This window comes from Tachysurus vachellii, chromosome 16, assembly GCF_030014155.1.
Source record: "Tachysurus vachellii isolate PV-2020 chromosome 16, HZAU_Pvac_v1, whole genome shotgun sequence".
Lineage (NCBI taxonomy): Eukaryota > Metazoa > Chordata > Actinopteri > Siluriformes > Bagridae > Tachysurus > Tachysurus vachellii.
In genome coordinates this window covers 8292683-8315682 of record NC_083475.1, presented here as the reverse complement: position 1 = coordinate 8315682, position 23000 = coordinate 8292683, and the positions used below count along the sequence as shown (strand labels likewise).

Here is a 23000-nt window from a genome sequence, read left to right as displayed (position 1 = left end):
ATAATGCACTTGACTTGGAACACCACCAAAAGACAAACACACTCAAAACAGCACACGCATAAATATGAAGCAGCTCTGAAATATAAATCTAATGTTTACCACATACCTATCAGCAAAACCCTGAAATCTATTAAAATGTGAATAACAATAATAATAATAATAATACTAACCTTTGCTCGCAGACCCAGAGCAAGCTGGACTGCATGCGTAGAACTGCAGAGTTCTGGTACAGCTTCAATAACCAGCGAAACAAAGTCTGCAAGCATCCCGTACTGCATTACATCCTGCTGCTGCATGGCCTGCCACAGGACTGCTGACATGAGTCGCACAGGTGGCACCAGGAGACGCACAGAGGGCAGGAGAAGAGGATCTGAAATAAAGAGAACGAGAATTTTCATTGACACGATCGCATTTGAACGTTGACTTGCCTTCGAACATGCGGCCATCGCCGTCTCTGGTGTTTGGAACGATTTTGAGGAATGAAGTTATAACATTTCATGGAAAAAAGCCATAATACTACAACAAAATGGTGCACGTGTTAAAATCACCATAAGGATTTGGTGAAGCTATAGTTTCCTTTAGTGTAGGAGAAATGGCAGTCAGTCGTCTCCTTCACAGCTATCCACAATTACCATGCGTGTGGTCATGTAGATAAATGATGATATTATTATTATTATTATTACTATTATTATTGAGTCCCCAGAGCATTATGGCATATGCACTCACACAATAAACACAAGCCCAATGGTGAATAATGCACTGGAGGATTGACCGCAGTACATTTTATAGTTCAAATTCTAGTAATGTCCGGTGTCGACATGCTGCAAGATTAAATATTTCTTTATTTTCTTTGACATGCAACATTCTTTCATAGTATTAGGGATTTATTCTCAAATTATTTTGTGAACTGAATTCGGAAATGATTCCAACTTTCTAGCAGATTCTCATACATTATATATATATATATATATTACTTTTTTCCTCAAATAATTAGGTCTTTAATATTGGAAACACCTTGTTCATGGCTTGATTTTTTATATCTTGTTTTAAATGGCAATTTTTTTAGGTAAACTCTAGGTCAGTCAGTCAGTCATTCAGCCAGTCATTCGGTCAGTCATTCAGCCAGTCAGTCAGTCATTCGATCATTTAGTCGGTCGGCCAATCAGTCAGTCATTCATTCATTCAGGCAGTTAGTCCGTCAGTCATTCGGTCGGTCAGTCATTCAGTCAGTCAGTCACTTGGTCAGTCAGTCAGTCAGTCATTCATTCAGTCAGTTGGTTACTCAGTCATTCATTCAGGCAGTCAGTCATTCGGTCGGTCGGTCATTCAGTCAGTCAGTCAGTCATTCAGACAGTGGGTCAGTCAGTCAGTCATTCAGACAGTGGGTCAGTCAGTCAGTCATTCAGACAGTGGGTCAGTCAGTCATTCATTCAGTCAGTTGGTTACTCAGTCATTCATTCAGGCAGTCAGTCATTCGGTCGGTCGGTCATTCAGTCAGTCATTCAGTCATTCAGACAGTGGGTCAGTCAGTCAGTCATTCAGACAGTGAGTCAGTCAGTCATTCAGACAGTGGGTCAGTCAGTCAGTCATTCAGACAGTGGGTCAGTCAGTCAGTCATTCAGACAGTGGGTCAGTCAGTCAGTCATTCAGACAGTGGGTCAGTCAGTCAGTCATTCAGACAGTGGGTCAGTCAGTCAGTCATTCAGACAGTGGGTCAGTCAGTCAGTCATTCAGACAGTGGGTCAGTCAGTCAGTCATTCAGACAGTGGGTCAGTCAGTCAGTCATTCAGACAGTGGGTCAGTCAGTCAGTCATTCAGACAGTGGGTCAGTCATTCAGTCATTCAGACAGTGGGTCAGTCAGTCAGTCATTCATTCATTCGAGTCTCCTCTGAGATGTCAGACTCATTGGACGCGTCCTAAACCGTGCACTACCTTGTAAAGAAGTAAACAAACCCTGACTTTAGTTGATTTGGGAGCAGCCGCTACACTGACTAAAGTTTCCTCCGTTAGCTTCTCAATTAACTACTTAAAAACAACCAACATCTCCAACTAAAACACAGCAAAGGTATTTCTTTACTTTTTAAAAAGAAGTAAACATCCTTTGTGTTGTCTAATAGCTGTTAGTTACCCTTAATGTCCTCCTGCCTTGAGACTCCGACCTCCATCATCACAGCTAGGCTAAAGCTGCTAGCTGTATTATTATTATTATTCTCCAGATAAACTTGTAGCTTTACTTTAGATGCACAAACGTCTTCACACGGCACCGGTTTCCGTGCTTAAACAGGACACGATGACTAATTTCGGTGTTTAGAATTATAAACCCAACCAAAAACACCAGAAATCCACGGAGCTGTTGAACAATCCCGAGAACCACACTGTAGAAACTTCTCCAAGTTTTTCTCACAGCGCCATCATGCGTCCAGATGAACAAACTGCAGCTACTGACTTAACCCTACTTGACGTTAGTGGCATTTACTTTGCTGGAGTGTACAAACAGGAGATGGGATATAACATGTAGGTGTATAACAAAGTAGGTGTGCTTTGGTAGCTGACATCAAGATGTTAGCAGCAGATCCTGTAAATAGTGCAGTGTGTCCTCCGCAGATCAGACTTCTTTGCTTAGCACATCCCTACAGATGGACCATCAGATTAAGACCTGGGGAATTTATATTAAACTCTTTGTGTCTAAATCCACACTCCCTGCGAACCTCCGGCACGATACGACTTAACCAAGACGCAAAGGAAGACGTGCATCAAGACTCTTAACCTAGTTGTTCAAATAGCTAAAAAACAACCAAAGATTTCATGAGCACTTATCTCTCAAAAGGAGTTCCCTCCCTCTCTCATCTCCTTACACCATTTTAGCTCAATAGTATTCTTATATACTGTATACTTATATAATAGACTCTATTTGTTCTAGCATGAGGATGACTACGAAACATAAAAGCACTTCCGAATCACTCTGTATTTAATTACAAATTATACCAAAGATTAATAATTACGTTTATCATCTTTATTTAGAACTGTGCAGTGAAAACAAGAAGAAATTATGAAAATAAATAAAGAATAAACCATCACTTATTCTGTGCAAATTACAGATGAAGAAATCACCGTCTTTTATTCCAGCACAAATTCTTACATACCAAATAGGTTAAGGGCAGAATAGCCATAGAACAAAAGGTCAGGAGTGTTAAGAGATGGACTAGACTAAATATGTAACTGGTTTAGATTCTGAATATTCGGTTTAATATACATTACATAGTTGAATCCGTTACACGTCGTTGCAGAATAAATGTAAGCCTCAGCTTGGCTATATCAATGACCACTGAGTAAATGTGTCCATGAGCACATATTTATTATGAGAGGCCATCGGGCATGTCACTCTCTGTCAGTGTGGACTCTTGGACCTCCACTGTATGGCTAATGTCTTCAGGGCACTTTGTGTTATCCTCCCCTGTGTGAATGCGCATATGGGTTTTCAGTTTGGATGTGCTAGTGTAGATTTTGGGACAGTAGCTGCAGGTGTACGCCCTCTGCTGGCCGTGAGTGCGCCTGTGACGCGCCAATTCCGAGGAGCTCCGAAACTTCCACGGGCATTCTGAGCAGATGTAGGGCCGTTCTCCGGTGTGTACGCGCTTGTGCAAGGCCAACTCCGCTGATGTCAGGAAGGTTTTCTCACAGTGCGTGCACGCAAATGGTCTCTCGCCTGTGTGCATCAAATGGTGGCGGTTCAAAGCGAAAGGCTTGGAGAATTTTTTGTCACAGTAGCTGCAGGGATATGGGCGAGTGCCGCTGTGGCTGAGGATGTGCTCCCTCAGAGCTCGCTTGGACTTGAAGCTTTTCTGGCACTGACTGCATAAGTGTGGCCTGGCGTCCGTGTGGGACTTGTCATGCTTGAGGAGTTCTCCGAGCGACAGGAAGCGCTTGCCGCACTGCGAGCACAGGAACGGCCGCTCTCCTGTGTGCATGCGCTCATGTCGACGCATAATGGAGAGCAGGTTGAATGCTTTGGGACAGTGAGGGCAGGGGAAAGGCCTCTCCCCTGTGTGAGTGAGCTGATGTTTCTGAAGGCCGGCACGCAGCGCAAAGCTTTTTCCACACAGGTTGCACTGATGAGGCCGCTCACCCGTATGGCTCAGCAGATGGCGCTTGACGTCGGCCTGTCGCGAGTAAGTCTTGTCACACTGCGGACATTTAAACTTGCGGTGCATGCGGTGGCTCTGTCTGTGGACTGAGCGCTGCAATAAGGTGTCAAAGCCTTCGCCACATTGTTCACAGAGGTACTGTTGAGTGGCGCTGTGCGTTTTCCGATGCTGCACGAGAGCAGCAGCGCTGGGACTGGCCTGGCCGCAGATGGAGCAGTAGTGGGGCAGCTCACTGGCATGGCTCTTCTTGTGGTGGGCAGTCAGTGACCGGAAATTAATGAACTGACTCGGACAGAGGCGGCAAGAGAACGTGGCTTCTCCGTGAAACTTTCGGCAGTGTTTAGTCAGATCCCAAGCATGCTGGAACGTCTTCTCACAGTGAGCACAACGGAACGGACGCTCACCCGTATGAGTCAACTGGTGACGTCGGACATCGGACGTGCGGGTAAACTTGCGACCACACGTGTCACACACGTACCGGGCGCGAGGATTTTCTGCCGTTTCAGATGTTTGGGGTCTTGGTGGGCTTAGATCACGAGATGAGACTGTGGTGTCCATTCCATTGAATCCCGTCTCGGCTATCGTGGTCTTTTCATCTGAAAGAAGCACAAAGACTATGACTATGTTGATGTGGATAAAATAAAATCTACGCAACAGGTTTTCTTATGTTCAAAATGTTCACCTGTTTTATTTGCTTTCTTTTTTTCCCAAAAAATATGATATAGACTGGATATGATCTAAAACATGATCTAGTGCATTTAATTACACGTCCTTGTTTTTTTTATTCACCTTGAACAGATTTTTTTTCCAACAACACAATATTTGATCATTTTTATTTCTTATGGTAAAGAAATAACATTTGTGTTAAACCACACATACTCAATGCCATCAATGTTTTCTCACAGTGACATCCCAAGTCATATAGTTATGCACCGTTCTACTCTATTTTGTAGTAGGAATAGTGTGAAAACCCCGACATGGTGTTGAAGGCTGGACATATGCACTCAACACTCTACTATCATAGTGGGAGAAGTGCGGAGCTGCTGACACTGTGGGTGAACAAGACATCTTACAAATGGTTTTTAAATAAGTTTCCATTCTGTGATTTATTTTTTACCATTTTAAAAATGTAGGGTATTATAATAAATCTAGCAGCTAAACCTTACGTACGTTTGATGTCGTTTACCGTCGACTGGGAAACGGTCTATACTTCCTGTTAGTGTGACAAAAAAACAAACAACTTTTGATGGTATTACCTTTCTAAACTTGATAGACTATACGAGTGCATAGTGTAAGTGTTTAAGTAACGATGCAATAATTAAAGCTATTCCTGCAGGTCACATGAGAGCTACTAGACATTTTGGGATGTACCTGTTGTTTCTTCAGTGTCTTCACTGTTCCTGTGAAAACAATTAAATAAATAAAAGTTAGACAGTAAAATACTTGATTAATAACGTAATTTATAAAACAATGGTAGCATGTACACAAGTCTTTGCTTTACATTTTCTCTTTGTCCTTTTCCGCTTTGAATCGTCTCCCTCGTTTCCCGTTCTGAACCACTTTCTGTGCCACTGTGTTCTTCCTCGGTCTTCCACGCCCTCTTCTCAATGGTACTGCTAAAGGAAAGCTCTTTTCCTGATTAAGAGCAATATTAGCTTCTTGGTCATCTTTCTGACATACAGAAGTCTGCGTTGCATCTTTCTTTCTCTCCTGAAGCTCTTTATTTAATCCTTCTCCATCAGATTCAGTTCCTTCAGCTTTGGACGCTGACATGGAACCGTCGTTACCCGCGGCCCTGAGATCACCCGATAAACCTCCGTCTCTGATGTCACACTGTGTGGATTTCTCACAAAGATTTCTCTCTTCCTCACTGTTCCTGCTGCTTTCTGGGTCTTTGGGAAGTTCGACGTGCTGGCTCACAGTTATCATCTCCTCTTCTTCGACCGCAGTTTGGTTGCTGAGGACCGCCACCACAGAGCTGTTCTCTGTGTGCACCTCTACGCACCTGTCCACAGATTCTTCAGCCACCTCATTACTGCCCAACTCAACCTCGGTGTAATCAGTTACAATGATGGCCTCCGAGCCCAACTGGCCAAGAGCACTCTGGCTCAGGATGGTCACAGTGGTCGGCTGGATGTGGTAGACCACGGATTCGGTAGTGACCGCCATGTGTGTCGATGGAGGGACAGAAAGCGAGGAAATTATACAGTCCCCGGAGGTAGCAGAAAGAGTACCTGCAAGTAAAAAGAATAACAGAAAATAGCCTAAATTAAATGGCCAACAGTATGTGCACCCGACCATCACGCTCATGACTATCTTCTCCAAACCACAACAAATTTAACAAAGAGTTCCCTTCATTGCAACTTCCATGCAGACATGGTGTGTTAATGTTGGAGTGGAAGAACTGGAGTGTCCTGCACAGAGCCCTGACTCTGACTCAACCCCACTGAACACCTTTGGGATGAACTGGAACACAGACTGAACCCCAGACATCCTCACTCTTACACCATCAGTGTCTGATCTCACTAATGCTCCTGTAGCTGAATGATCACTAATCCCCACAGACACACTCCAACATCAGTGTCTGATCTCACTAATGCTCCTGTAGCTGAATGATCACTAATCCCCACAGACACACTCCAACATCAGTGTCTGATCTCACTAATGCTCCTGTAGCTGAATGATCACTAATCCCCACAGACACACTCCAACATCAGTGTCTGATCTCACTAATGCTCCTGTAGCTGAATGATCACTAATCCCCACAGACACACTCCAACATCAGTGTCTGATCTCACTAATGCTCCTGTAGCTGAATGATCACTAATCCCCACAGACACACTCCAACATCAGTGTCTGATCTCACTAATGCTGCTGTAGCTGAATGATCACTAATCCCCACAGACACACTCCAACATCAGTGTCTGATCTCACTAATGCTCCTGTAGCTGAATGATCACTAATCCCCACAGACACACTCCAACATCAGTGTCTGATCTCACTAATGCTCCTGTAGCTGAATGATCACTAATCCCCACAGACACACTCCAACATCAGTGTCTGATCTCACTAATGCTCCTGTAGCTGAATGATCACTAATCCCCACAGACACACTCCACCATCAGTGTCTGATCTCACTAATGCGCCTGTAGCTGAATGATCACTAATCCCCACAGACACACTCCAACACCAGTGTCTGATCTCACTAATGCTCCTGTAGCTGAATGATCACTAATCCCCACAGACACACTCCAACATCAGTGTCTGATCTCACTAATGCTCCTGTAGCTGAATGATCACTAATCCCCACAGACACACTCCAACATCAGTGTCTGATCTCACTAATGCTCCTGTAGCTGAATGATCACTAATCCCCACAGACACACTCCAACATCAGTGTCTGATCTCACTAATGCTCCTGTAGCTGAATGATCACTAATCCCCACAGACACACTCCAACATCAGTGTCTGATCTCACTAATGCTCCTGTAGCTGAATGATCACTAATCCCCACAGACACACTCCAACATCAGTGTCTGATCTCACTAATGCTGCTGTAGCTGAATGATCACTAATCCCCACAGACACACTCCAACATCAGTGTCTGATCTCACTAATGCTCCTGTAGCTGAATGATCACTAATCCCCACAGACACACTCCAACATCAGTGTCTGATCTCACTAATGCTCCTGTAGCTGAATGATCACTAATCCCCACAGACACACTCCAACATCAGTGTCTGATCTCACTAATGCTCCTGTAGCTGAATGATCACTAATCCCCACAGACACACTCCAACATCAGTGTCTGATCTCACTAATGCTCCTGTAGCTGAATGATCACTAATCCCCACAGACACACTCCAACATCAGTGTCTGATCTCACTAATGCTCCTGTAGCTGAATGATCACTAATCCCCACAGACACACTCCAACATCAGTGTCTGATCTCACTAATGCTCCTGTAGCTGAATGATCACTAATCCCCACAGACACACTCCAACATCAGTGTCTGATCTCACTAATGCTCCTGTAGCTGAATGATCACTAATCCCCACAGACACACTCCAACATCAGTGTCTGATCTCACTAATGCTCCTGTAGCTGAATGATCACTAATCCCCACAGACACACTCCAACATCAGTGTCTGATCTCACTAATGCTCCTGTAGCTGAATGATCACTAATCCCCACAGACACACTCCAACATCAGTGTCTGATCTCACTAATGCTCCTGTAGCTGAATGATCACTAATCCCCACAGACACACTCCAACATCAGTGTCTGATCTCACTAATGCTCCTGTAGCTGAATGATCACTAATCCCCACAGACACACTCCAACATCTAGTGTTAAGTCTTCACAGAAGAGTGGAATGGAGAGCGTTCAAACAGGAAAGAGAACTAAATTTAGAATGAGATGTTCAAAAGGAAATATGGATGTGATGGTCAGGGGTCCACTAACTTTTGCCATATTGTGAATTTTAAATGTTAAAAGTAATATTCCATTCAATCTGTAGCATATTTGCAATTACCATGGACAAGAATTTCAAAATGTCTTCCATTGGCACATATAATTAAATAAATAAACAATAAAAGCAAAAATGAAATATACCTCTAATTAAATTTGGTATTTGTCGATACATACTTCATGAAACTTGAGTGTCAGGAATCACAGCACAGAGATTCATGTTGAGGTTCTACTTTAATATGGAAACTTTGGTCTAAGATACACGTTACCTAATGTGGAACCTTTGGTCCAGTTTTGTTGGTCCATGTTGCCAATCACTTTGTGCTGCTGAAACAGAGCTTTCAGGTGTTTTGGTTCAGACTGCATGCATTCATCCAGACCAACAGGGGCAGGAGTGAGCCAAGATAAAGTCTGTAAGAAATTCAGTTTGTTTAACGGTGTGTGTGTGTGTGTGAGAGAGAGAGAGGAGGTGGACAGAGGTTTAAAACTTCACAGTATAAGTGAGTGATAGGTAACTATAAAGTGATAAAAAGTAGAAGAATCTTTTACTGAGAGAAACTGGAATCATTGGCAGGTCGCTGTGCTGCATGAGGAATACAATCATTTGGAGCATGCTGTTATGGTAAAATAATTGTGAGGTGGTAACAGCATCACACACCTTATATAATACATCACACCTCACACCATGTCGTTGATCACCATTACAAAACACACACCTTATATAATACATCACACCTCACACCATGTCATTGATCACCATTACAACACACACACACCTTATATAATACATCATACCTCACATCATGTCATTGATCATCATTACAACACACACACACACACACACACCTTATATAATACATCACACCTCACACCATGTCATTGATCACCATTACAACATACACACACACCTTATATAATACATCACACCTCACACCATGTCATTGATCACCATTACAACATACACACACACACCTTATATAATACATCACACCTCACACCATGTCGTTGATCACCATTACAACACACACACACCTTATATAATACATCACACCTCACACCCTGTCTTTGATCACCATTACAACATACACACACACACCTTATATAATACATCACACCTCACACCATGTCGTTGATCACCATTACAACACACACACAACACGCACGATACGCATGCACACACATCACGTCGTTGGTCATCACACTTCACACCATGTTGTTGATCACCATCACACGTACACATACAACAAGCACTCACACGACACACACGCACGACACATATGACACCTACACACATCACGTCGTTGATCACCGTCACACCACAAACGCACATCACACAATTTGTCCTGGTTTAAAATTCCTTTAAAATACCAGCACCTTCTTAAGGTCTGGAACAGGGAATAGCCTCTCCAGACAGGACAGCAGCTCCCACATTAGCTCCTTCAGTGCAGTATCGTAACGTGGACCATATTCCACAGGAAACACCTCCTTTATAAAGAAGTAATAAAGAAGTGTATGAGTATAGACCCGACAGCAATAAGAGCTAAATGTAAATGTCTTTCATCACCTGAAAGAAATAAGCCTTTTCTGCAGGATCCTTCAACAGTGCAAGAACAAGAGCCTTGAAGTTAGACACAGAGAGCTCCAAATCTGAATATACGTCCTGGAAAGATCAGATCAGACCAGGATTAATGCTAGACATGAATTCATTCTGAACGGTAAAGAGACACAGAGCCGTAGACTTGGCTCAGGACAAGCACAAGCAGCAGAAATCGACTCACTACTGAGCATCCAGCTGGAATATCCGGAAGTCTCATTCTGTCCAAGTGGACCTGGGCAAGCTTCACATCGTCCGGCTCGCGTAACATCTCTAAGATCATCTGAAACAAAACTCATTTAAAGACTACCTGAATTTCTTTTCCACACAAGTAGAATGAATAAAATCTGAACTATATACATAACCTCCAACAATGCCACACTCACCCGTGCCCTTAATCCCAGGATGAGCTGAACTCTTTGTCTGTAACTCAGCAGGTGTGGCACCGTCTCCGTAACCATAGAGACAAACTCCTCCAATTTCCCATAGTGCACTACGTTTTTCTGCTGCAGCACCTGCCACATAAAGGCAGACATCAGGCGCAGAGGAGGAACCAACAGGCGCACAGAGGACAGAGGAAGTCTGAAGCCTGCGCAGGAAATGCAATAAAATAAAATGCCATGATGCCTATTATACTTTTCTAAGTTATATAAAGAAAAGCCTATTAAAATACTTTACAATTCATTTCCATTTCCAGCTCTCTCTCATTCTCTTTATTTCTCGCTCTCTCTCTCGCTCTCATATTCTCTCTATCGCTCTCATTCTTTCTATCTCTCTCTCTCTCATATTCTCTCTCTCTCTCATTCTCTTGCTCATTCTCTCATTCTTTCTATCTCTCGCTCTCATAATCTCTCTCTCTTTCATTCTCTATATCTCTCTCATTCTCTATATCTCTCTCATTCTCTAAATCTCTCTCATTCTCTCGTGCTCTCTCTCTCTGTCTTTCATTCTCTATATCTCTCTCATTCTCTCTCTTTCTCTCTCATTCTCTCTCTCTTTAATTATTTCTATCTCTCTCATTTTCTTGCTCATTTCCTCTCTCTCTCAATCTCTCTCTCTCACATTCTCTAGCTCTCTCTCTCTCTCTCTCTCTCTCTCTTTGGGTTTAAATATAATACTACAAACAGTGAAAGTACTTGAGTGCTAAAATTTCATCACTTAAAAGTTTTTTACCCTTCTCATGCACCCATGTGTAAAAAAAAAAAAAAAAAGTCGACTAGTTTACAAAGCTAACCTTCTAAGATAAGCTGTAGTCACTTGCTTTGGATGAAGTCTAACTAAAGCCACATAGCCACCTAGCTAATTACCCACAACACTGACCAGGGTCACACCTTTTCTATCTAGTGTGCTTAACAAGCAGAGAAGCCATAAATACCACATATATATTTATATACCTTGGTCTTCCCGTTTTGGTACCTGCTGTTTATCCATTGCAAATTCATTCATTAACGTGATATTAAGGTATAGATTAACATTAGCCTGCTAACACGGTTTACAGTGTAAGCGCAGTGCGAGGAAAAAAACTTCCGGTCTGAACATTTCAAAATAAGAGCACGACATGAGCTGGTAAAAATGGCTGAATACCCAGTACCTCCTTTTAGCACACTAAATAAACTGCAGAAATCTCATTTCGCCGTGTGTATAATGCAGAAATTCGAGCACAAGCCAATATCAATGTTACTCTACATGGAAAGCAAGTGATATCAAATTAAAAGTCGCACAAAAGTATTATTTTGCCTGAATGCAATGCAAAATTATAGACATCTTTTACACCTTTTGTTGATTAATCATTAAACTTTAACCTTCTTCTCGTGTGATTGCTAAACAAAACGGGGTTTCAAAACAGAAGGTGTAAGTCTTATCGAATAACGCTTTCAATTACAGCTCGAATTGCCACCTTATGATGGTGTAAGGGGAAGTTTGTTAGATTCCATATGACACTGAAGGTGTAGACCACAGCATCTGCTTTACACATGATGCATAAAAGTTGGAAGGAAACGAAAACCCTGAAGCACCTCTGTTGTGATCGTTCGTCTACTGTACTGTTGTTTTGGCTTATTTTACAAGCTACAGTCTTTCTCAATTAGTTACACTTCAGACCTTTTAGTTGTGTGGTTATACATACAGTCCGTAAAGTCTTAAACCCATGTATAAACCCATGTTCATGTATAAACTCTCGATGGCTTTAATAAATGGTCTAAAATTTTAACAGTTGGATTATGCACATAAAAATACATTTGTGTTGAAGAAGGCTGTCAAATTTCCTTTACAGTTCACTGAGTATTGGTCTGAAAATCAGAAAAACTTCATCACATTTTAACTTTTACAGTGCTAATTGAAGAAGGGTCCACATCAGACTGGTTTTAAACCAGGATCCAGTGTCAGGCTTGTCTTTAAAGCCCTTAGTGACATTTCAAATTCACTGGTCTGCTTTGTTCTTGCTCTATTGGTTTAATGCTTATTAGTAATTTTAAAGAGGCTGTGAAACATTATGATAGCCATTTATCAAATTTGTTATTAACACAGAATGTACCTTTATCTACTGCCACTGTAGATTTGTGTGTGTGTGTGTACTCTTGCTGTTATACTGGTTATACCCCATTTTGCATGCTTATTTTTTCAACTGTTTCCATATGAAAAGAGTTGTAAGTAGAACCGCTTTCTGTTATACTGTTATAAACAACCAGATATTAAAAAACGAAGCATGTGCACAAATATACAACATGTAAAAGAATTCTTTACAAACCAAAGCCTTCCACTCATCAGTCCAGTTTTATAGTTAAAAAATAGTATATATGAACGAGATGACACTATTTACATTAAACACTAAATAAACACATTATTGCATACAAATGTAAACATTAAAAGCGATGTGTTCCATGTTACAAAGTTGTAGGTGCTCTAAACTAAATGGCTTATTTCTCTAATCAGATTTGTGAAAGAACATGTAAAAGCAGAACTTTAGTTCAGTGGTATGATATGACAATATCTATGCTGGTTTCTAGAAATAAAGAATTCTAAAGATTGTTTATTTTAGGTCAAATATTTGGTAATGAACAGTGTAAAAAAAAAAGTACGCCATCCTGTGGTTATACTACGTGGATAAGTGATCACTTAGAAACGAGTCAATTTTCATCCTGATGCAAAAAAAATAAATAAATAAAAATAGTCATAAGGTTTTATTAGAACTTGTACATGTACACAAGATGTACACAAAGTGTTTCAACATTCAGGCCTGGGTGATATCGAACAATAATAATGCACAATATACTTTAAAATATCATGAAAGCCTATTATTCATGCACTCGATCGATTCAGAGTGCACCTTTCCAGAAGAGGAGAGTGTTTCTTTTGCGTCAGAAAGGTTGTCGAACAACGAGGGAGGAAATATGTTTGCCTGCAGCAGAAAGACACAACTACAAACCTAACTATAAACAAATGAAGTACTTAAACCATCATTAGTTCCAGACTTTATACTGTGTTACTTATGATAGAACTCGTGTAACAATAAATGTGATTTAAAAACGTTATAGAAAATCCTAAACAAATGTACACGTATTCACTCTTATGCTCAGACTGGAGTCTTTTATTTTGTTATTTATTTAATTCTTTTTTTAAATACATTTCAACATATTCAGTATCCAGACTGTAAGAAAAATCCTCAATTTCCCTCTTCTGCTTTTATTACTTATTATGCAATCTGATTTATTATTTTTTAAATAATCTGTATAGAGACCTTAAAAATGAGCAGAAATAAAACAAGGCTTAAAGACTTAAAGCTGTATTGCAGTAAAAGGTAACTCAACCAAATATATCAATGTGCGAGGACTGAACACTTACGCAAACATAATATTTTACAATGCCAACAATGTGAACCATTCATTCATTCATTTTCTACCGCTTATCCGAACTACCTCGGGTCACGGGCAGCCTGTGCCTATCTCAGGCGTCATCGGGCATCAAGGCAGGATACACCCTGGACGGAGTGCCAACCCATCACAGGGCGCACACACACTCTCATTCACTCACGCAATCACACACTACAGACAATTTTTCCAGAGATGCCAATCAACCTACCATGCATGTCTTTGGACCGGGGGAGGAAACCCCCGAGGCACGGGGAGAACATGCAAACTCCACACACACAAGGTGGAAGCGGGAATCGAACCCCCAACCCTGGAGGTGTGAGGCGAACGTGCTAACCACTAAGCCACTGTGCCCCCCCAATGTGAACCAACAATAACTTATTTGAAAACAGTTGAACTTAAAATTGAAAATGACACTGATATAGAATTGGTCAGGAGCCTGAATACTTTTGCAAAGCACTGTATTTCCTTTGTAATATACTTACAATATTTTCTAGAATCATTATGTATTTCCAAATTAATAGAGGACATGTGTATATTTTAATTTGGCATGTGCTGGCCAAAATATATTATTTTTTTACAGCTAAATGAGTTGAAGACCTCATGTTGTGGCTCGCCAAGATACATCAAATACATTCAGTGGTGCAGTAATGATGCTCACATATTACCTCCAACATTGATCTGATTTTATCAACCAACCCAGCTTTAAACAGCATAAAATCTCTCTTCACAGCAGCAGTCATGGAGTTTATAAATAAAAGTCTATGTTAACCATAAAAAAATACATTCAGCTAGAACTAATGTCCTTTTCTTCAGTATGTATTCTCTGATGTACTTTTAAGTACCACGATCTGTAAAAACTTTTGCCGCACTGTTCACACTGATAAGGCTTCTCTCCAGTGTGCTTCCTTTGGTGAATTTTTAAAGACCCCGGATGAGAAAAACACTTGTCGCATTCCGAACAGCAGTAAGGCTTCTCTCCGGTGTGGATCCTCTGGTGAACTTTTAACGCACTCGACTGTGTGAAACTCTTCTCACACTGTGTGCAATGGTACGGCTTTTCCCCGGTATGTATCCTCTCATGACCCTTTAATAAGCCTGCGTGAGAGAAACCCTTCCCACACTGGGAGCACTGGTACGGCCTCTCTCCGGTATGTATCCGAACGTGAATTTTCAGCGATGTGAGATGGGAGAAGTTCTTCCCACATTGAGTGCAGTGGTAAGGCTTCTCGCCGCTATGTATCCTCTCGTGAACTTTGAGAGAGCTCGGGTGAGAAAACTGCCTTCCGCATTCGGAACAACTGTACGGCTTACCGCCGGTATGTGAGCCTTCGTGATCCTTTAGGGAGCTCGGATGGGAAAACCGTTTGCCGCACTCAAGGCAACAGAAGGGCTTCTCTCCAGAATGCATACGCTGGTGTTTTTTTAGAAACGCATGTCTAGAAAAGCTCTTCCCACACTGAAGGCACTGGTAGGGCTTCTCACCTGTGTGGATCCTCTCATGCAATTTTAAAGAGCCTGAAAGAGCGAACCTCTTTCCACACTGAAAGCATTGATACGGTTTCTCTCCTGTATGTGTTCTCCGGTGACCTGTTAAAGACGCTAGATGAGAAAACCTCCGTCCGCAATGTGAGCACCCGTAAGGCTTCTCTCCCGTATGGACTCTTAGGTGGGTTTTTAAAAACTGTATTTTAGCAAACGTCTTCTCACACTGAGGGCAGTGGAACAAATGACTGTTGGTGGTCTTCTCTTTGTTGCTTGCCTGCGTAAAAACCAAGACTCGGTGAAAGCTCTGATTACTGCTTTCTTCATTATACTCTGTGATTTCTGGTGTTTCCTCTGATACCTTTTGCTCCTCATCTTCCTCCTTTAGCTTCACAGCCATACCTAAAATAGAGACAGTGATATTAAATATTCTGTATTTAATACATTAAGAAATTGAATATTAACTAATGCAGTAGTTAAAAACTTTTAAAAATTAATTTACCCTTAAAATCCTACACATCAAAATTATTGTCACCCAGAAAAATTGATAAGAACAAAATATAACAGAAACTCTATAAAAATTATATTATATTATTTATATTGGCATTGTGTACGGTTATCTTAGGCATCTGTTTAGCTATATTTGCCCATGGAAACCATATACTGATGATGCTTCCAGAGGCATTTTGGACCTCTGTAGTGAGTGATACAACAGAGGATAAGAGACTTTCAACATGCTATGCTTTTCAGCGCTCAGTATGTTTGTCCACTCTACAGCTTCGTTGTAGAGTCTTGTTGCTCAGAGATATGAGTTCAGTGACTAAGCAGGGCAGAGATGTTACAAACTGATGTGTCTTATGACACATTAGTGTCTTATTACCAATTAAGGGAGTTTTTCCTTGCCACTGCTGCCTGAGTCACCTCAGACTTGCTCATTGGGGATAAATACATATACATACATACATACATACATACACACTGTGAACTATATATATTTTTAATTTTTATTATATTAAATATTACTCCTTATGTTTATCTTCTGTTCTATGTTTATGTTCTGTAAAGCTGCTTTGAGACAATGTCCATTGTAAAAAGCGCTATACAAATAAACTTGAATTGAATTGAATTGAATTATGACACCACTATTTTATGAATCAATGAACTTTTCAGTATGACCCAGTCCTGGCTATGTGCTTGATTTGATGCACCTGTCAGCAGCGGTGACGCACCTGCAAGCAGCGGTGACGCACCTGCAAGCAGCGGTGAAGCACCTGCAAGCAGCGGTGAAGCACCTGCAAGCAGCGGTGAAGCACCTGCAAGCAGCGGTGAAGCACCTGCAAGCAGCGGTGAAGCACCTGCAAGCAGCGGTGACGCACCTGCAAGCAGCGGTGACGCACCTGCAAGCAGCGGTGACGCACCTGCAAGCAGCGGTGACGCACCTGTGATGCACCTGCGATGCAGCGGTTATCATATACTTTTGGCTTTACAGTGTATACCAAATAAGAATATTTCTCTCAGATATTTTCAGTTATTTCATGAAGTTTTTGCAGCTACTTCTTTTATAATCTGAACTATATCCTTACCTATAGGTGTTACTAATCCTGGTGTTGACTGTACTTTAACATAGAAACGTGAGTCATTTTAACCTGTATGTACAATGCTATGTTAATATGTTTGGGTTACTGGTTATTTCTAAAGTCTTAACTGAATTTGCTGGCATAGAAATATATATAAATAAAACAATAAGAAACTGACTCTATACTTTATTAGCTGCTGAAGTTTGAGATGATGGAGAAGCGTTGTGATGTTGGGCCTCTGATTTAGTCTAATAACACTTTAAAACAACAGTGATTCATTCATCTCTAGTGCTTTCACCTGGACAGACAGAACGACCACAGCTCGTTATCAGCCCACGGTGTTTATATCGTTTGTTATTATTCTTTTACTCACCTTCGTTTGTTGCATCTACGCTGGTTTCATATTCCTCGGTTTTTACCGTGCACTCAGTGATGCGATCATCTCCACACTCCTCTTTTACACCTCTTTTATCATCCAGGAAAGACACGACAGACCGCAACATTGTACAACAATCTTCTTCTTCTTCTTCTTCTTTTGAGTTTTATGGCGGTTGGCAACTCAGCTTAAAGGTGTATTACCGCCACCTACTAGACTGGAGTGTGGGCAGTAGAATGACATCAAAGGACAAAGGGAGGAGAGAAAGAAAAATAAACAAATAAACAAATAAACAAATTAATTAATTAATTAATTAATTAAAAAAAAAATTAGATTCTTTCACTTAACCCAGTATTTTTCAAAAACAAAATCACTAAATTGTGTATTACCATAGACGCTTTACCTAATAAATGTTCAAGTGTCATGCTTTGTCCATCCACGCGTGCCATTAACTCTGCCCTATCTTCTTCATACTTTTTACAGTCTAACAGCATATGCTTTACTGTCTCTAGTACTTTACATTCAGTGCATAGTCCAGTGGGATGTCTTCCTATTCTGTACAGTGTTGCATTTAAACCAGTGTGACCCAGTCTGAGCCGTGAGATTAGCATCTCGTCCCTTGGGCTTCTGCCTTTCCTCATGCTCGTGGCTACCTGGTTTTGTATATTGTATAAGTGACGTCCTGTATCCGCTGTGTTCCAATATTCCTGCCATATTTTAAGTGAGTGTTGCTTTATGATAGTTTTGACCTCTGTTCTACTTATTGGTATGTGCACACCAACTGTTTCCTGCTTTGTAGAGTTTTTTTGCTAGTACATCCACAATTTCATTTCCTTCCACCCCTACATGGGCAGGGACCCAAAGGAAGGAGACCCCTATTCTTTTATTGTGAAGTATGAGAAGCAAGTTGAGTACTTGATGAATGAGGTCTTGTCTACATGACGCTCTCCATGACTGAATGCTTGATAATGCTGATAGACTGTCTAAGGCTATAATGACATCTGTGTCCGGATTATTGACCTCCACCCACCCTAATGCCAGTAAAATTGCTGCTAACTCCACAGTGAAGACTGACAGGTAATCTGTTGTCTTCTTCTTGACTGCTACTTCATACCTGGGAATAAAAAATGCTGCACCAGTTCGTCCTGTTTCTGGCTGTTTTGATCCATCTGTAAATATGAATAGTTCCTCTTGGTACTTCTTTACATAGTTTTGAACTATTAACCACTCTGGCATTCTTTTTGCGTTTTCTTTTATTATTTGTTGTAGGTTTATATTTACAGCTGGTTGTATAAATTTCCAGGGTGGTATCGCTGACATGGTCACAGTGGGTCCAATTCGCAGCTGACTGAGACCTGCATTTTGAGCCTTAGCATTTCCAACCCACCCAAAACTGTAAAGATTTCTCATACTATGCTCTGCGCAGTCTTGCAAGACAGTTTTTGTTGGGTGCATCATATTATGTGCTTGCAGATTAGTCCAATATGCCAACATAATCTTGACCCTCCTAATACGTAGCGGCATCTCTCCTGCCTCCACCTGTAATGCAGTTACTGGCGATGTTTTAAATGCCCTAGTACAAATCCGGAGAGCCTGTGCCTGCTCCACATCAAGCTTTCTAAGGTTGGAATCTGATGCTGACATATACGCTAAACAACCATAGTCTGTGGCAGTTCTCATGAGAGCCTGATAAATGCTTATTAGCGACGCTCTACTCGCTCCCCAGTCTCGCCCTGACAGACATCTCAACAAGTTGTTAATCTTTTTGCATTTATTTCTGACCTTATTAATATGTTGACACCAAGTCAGCCTCTCATCAAAAACAACTCCTAGAAATCTCACCATTTTAACTTGTTCTAAATCTTGTCCATACAATTTCAGTGGCACTAACTTATGGCGCTTAGAGAGGCATATAACTTGAGTTTTTTGAATTGATAGCTTAAACCCCCATTTATAAGTCCATTGTTCAACTTTCTCTATTGCATTTTGCATTTTCTTTCTTAAGTATTCCACATTTCGCCCCCAACCCAGAGTGCTCCATCGTCTGCATAAAGTGACTTACCCTTCCGCTTACTTGATCAAAAATGTCATTTATCATGATATTGAATAGTATGGGGCTGCAGACTGTGTCCCTCGTGGTGACCTGTGGGGGGTGCTCTGGGAGTATGGGGTCCGGGGCCCTCTGCTAAGGGCTGTCCGGTCCCTATATGACCGGAGCAGGAGTTTGGTTCGCATTGCCGGCAGTAAGTCAGACTTGTTCCCGGTGCATGTTGGACTCCGGCAGGGCTGCCCTTTGTCACCGGTCCTGTTCATTATCTATATGGACAGGATTTCTAGGCGCAGTCGGGGGCCGGAGGGAGTCCGGTTTGGGGATCACAGGATTTCGTCTATGCTTTTTGCAGATAATGTTGTCCTGTTGGCTTCCTCAAATCAGGACCTTCAGCGTGCACTGGGACGGTTTGCAGCCGAGTGTGAAGCGGCGGGGATGAGAATCAGCACCTCCAAGTCCGAGGCCATGGTTCTCAACCCGAAAAGTGTGGCTTGCCCCCTTCAGGTTGGTGAAGAGCTCCTGCCTCAAGTGGAGGAGTTTAAGTATCTTGGGGTCTTGTTCACGAGTGAGGGAAGGATGGAGCGGGAGATCGACAGGCGGATCGGTGCATCTTCTGCAGTGATGCGGACGATATACCGGTCTGTTGTGGTGAAGAAAGAGCTGAGCCGCAAGGCGAAGCTCTCTATTTACCAGTCGATCTACGTTCCTACCCTCACCTATGGTCATGAGCTTTGGGTCATGACCGAAAGGACAAGATCCCGGATACAGGCGGCCGAAATGAGTTTCCTCCGCAGGGTGGCTGGGCGCTCCCTTAGAGACAGGGTGAGGAGCTCGGTCACCCGGGAGGAGCTCAGAGTAGAGCCGCTGCTCCTCCACATCGAGAGGAGTCAGCTAAGGTGGCTCGGGCATCTGTTCCGGATGCCTCCTGGACGCCTCCCTGGGGAGGTGTTCCGGGCATGTCCAACCAGGAGGAGGCCCCGGGGAAGACCTAGGACACGCTGGAGGGACTATGTCTCTCGGCTGGCCTGGGAACGCCTCGGTATTCCCCCGGAAGAGCTGGAGGAAGTGTCTGGGGAGAGGGAAGTCTGGGCGTCCCTGCTTAGACTGCTGCCCCCGCGACCCGGCCCCGGATAAGCAGTAGAAAATGGATGGATGGGGCTGCAGACACTACCTTGTGGGGTACCATTTTCCACAATATGCCTACTTGAATACTCTGTACCAACCTTAACCTCTATAGTTCTTCTGTCCAGGAAGTCTAGTATTCAACCAAATAATTTACCTTTTATTCCTAATTTGTTAAGTTTGATAAGTAGTCCATCCTTCCACAACATATCATATGCTTTTTCGACGTCAAAGAACACAGCAATTACACTTTCCTTATTAGTTTGTGCTTTCCTAACTTCTGCTTCCAAGCACAAAACAGAGTCCATTGTCCCCCTTCCCTTACGAAAACCAATGTCCTATTCTGCTTATCTATAGTGGATAAATTTCCAGAGTTGTGGATTTTCGCGAAGGTTTCTACCAAAAGCTCTGCTTTTTCTGCATTACTAACGTCATTCTTATTATCACTACATAACACTGGCATGTCCACCTTTCTACGTAATCCACTCATGCTTCTGATTGTTCCCCATATATCTGACAACTGTGTTTCACTCCCAATTTTATTGCAATACTGTCTCCAATACATGCGCTTGACTGACCTAATCGTTTTCCTAACTATTGCTTGTGCCCTTTTGTAGCCAACTAGAGTTTCTAGTGTGTGATGAGCTTTAAGCTGTTTAAATGCTTTGTTTCTTTTTTTAACTGCTACTCTACAGCTCTCATCCCACCACCGCACGCTTTTTCCTTGCTTATTTCCTGTGCTTTTCGGAATTGTTTCTTCCGCTGCTTGTATAATAACCGCGACTACGACACTATTCATTTCCTCTACATCTGTTATATCTCTACTCAATAGTTCCACACACTTAGACATACTAGTTTCTTGAAATGTCTGCCAGTCAGCTTTATCTAATTTCCATCTTGGTATTTTCGTTACCCCATCCTGGTGTACCGTTATGCCAATTCTAGTTATTATCGGATAGTGATCACTACCCACTGTTGATCTACTCAGTACTTCCCATGCACTAATTCCTGCAATTCCAATTGATACCAGTGTTAGATCAATGGCACTTTCTGTATTACCTGAACTATTATACCGTGTGCCCTTTCCATCATTAATACACACCAGCTCCTTATCCTCTATAAATTTCTCTATTGCTAATCCATTTATATCTGTGTTTTTACTTCCCCATAGTGTACTATGCGCATTAAAATCCCCACATACCACAATTTTGCCCTGCACTGACCCACAAACTGATTCCAATATATCAGCACTTAATCTATTGCAAGGGTTGTAAAAATTGACTATTTTTATGCTATCTTCCCCTGACCATACTTCAATTACAACAGATTCCTGTTCTTTCCCTGTACTAATAAGTTTATATCTTACCCCACTTTTAACGAAAGTTGCTACACCTCCACCTTTTCCTATTTCTCTATCTCTCCTAATCAAATTATATCCATACAATACAAAGTCTAACTGTGGCTTTAACCACGTTTCTTGCACACATATTACAAGAGGTCTATCTGCTAGTTCTGAGACAAAACTCTTGAATTCCTGTCCATTTGCTATAAGGCTTCTAGAGTTCCATTGCAATATAGCTAATATCATAAAGAGCCACCAGCCCATGACTGCGAATTTGCACTTCCTGCCGCTATCATTTCTTCAACTACTTCACAGCTAAGCCCTTTAATTCCTAGATATTTTTCTGCTGATTTAAGTATTATTTTGATCTTCTCTGTCTTTGTCTGTTTGTGCCGAGCAGTTTATCACCTCAACCATAAACAACACGAATTCACTTTTTTCCCATAAATAACATATCTTACTTTTCCTCTATTTTTTCACATTTCTCACAAGACTTAGTGTTATTTACTTTGAGTTCTGGTTTATTGATTTAATTTTCCTTAGACACTTTCTTTACAGCTTCTGCACCTCCATTGCTCTCTTGCTAGCTTCACATCCACGGTAGGCTGCACTGTGCTCCCCTCCACAATTACAGCATTTCAATTTAACTCCTTCCCCACATTTCCCATACTCATGTTCTCCTGAACATCTACCGCATCTTTGTTTACCCTTACAGACCGCTGCTACATGGCCATATCTTTGGCACTTAAAACATCTCAGAGGGGGAGGGATGTATGTTCTGACCTCGTAGCTCATGTAACCTATAAATAACTTACTTGGAAGTCTTGCTTCATCAAACTTAATCATAACAGACAGGCTATCGCATTTCTCCCCGTTTCTGGTTGTTTTAAGGCGTTTTACCTCCAGCACTTTTGCCCCTGCTACATTGTCTTTAATTTGATCTTCATTGATATTTACCGGAGGGTACCGCAC

The 23000-nt window shown here is 41.8% G+C and overlaps 3 protein-coding genes across 3 annotated transcripts in view; all 3 read right to left on the bottom strand.

Moving 5' to 3' along the window:
* si:dkey-14k9.3 (C2H2-type zinc finger protein) overlaps positions 1-2427 on the bottom strand; it is a 10946-nt gene extending 8519 nt beyond the window's left edge. The window contains exons 1-2 of the mRNA XM_060889014.1: positions 2130-2427; positions 171-370 (exon numbers count right to left, since the gene is read on the bottom strand). Coding sequence (XP_060744997.1) covers positions 171-370; positions 2130-2169 — 240 coding nt within the window. The 5' untranslated portion in view covers positions 2170-2427. The remainder of the gene's footprint in view (positions 1-170; positions 371-2129) is intronic.
* A 572-nt stretch (positions 2428-2999) lies between these two features.
* si:zfos-932h1.3 (zinc finger protein 23) lies at positions 3000-11760 on the bottom strand. The gene is made up of 9 exons (XM_060889013.1): positions 11605-11760; positions 10597-10799; positions 10395-10493; positions 10181-10276; positions 9991-10101; positions 8886-9027; positions 5648-6380; positions 5518-5546; positions 3000-4742 (listed from the first exon to the last, which is right to left on the bottom strand). The coding sequence occupies exons 1-9, from the start codon at positions 11654-11656 to the stop codon at positions 3358-3360; spliced, it is 2850 nt and encodes a 949-aa protein (XP_060744996.1). The 5' UTR covers positions 11657-11760; the 3' UTR covers positions 3000-3357.
* Positions 11761-13374: 1614 nt separating this feature from the next.
* Positions 13375-17738, bottom strand: LOC132858645 (zinc finger protein 135-like). Its single transcript, XM_060889016.1, has 2 exons — positions 17512-17738; positions 13375-15963 (listed from the first exon to the last, which is right to left on the bottom strand). The coding sequence occupies exons 1-2, from the start codon at positions 17639-17641 to the stop codon at positions 14864-14866; spliced, it is 1230 nt and encodes a 409-aa protein (XP_060744999.1). The 5' UTR covers positions 17642-17738; the 3' UTR covers positions 13375-14863.
* Positions 17739-23000: the final 5262 nt, after the last annotated feature.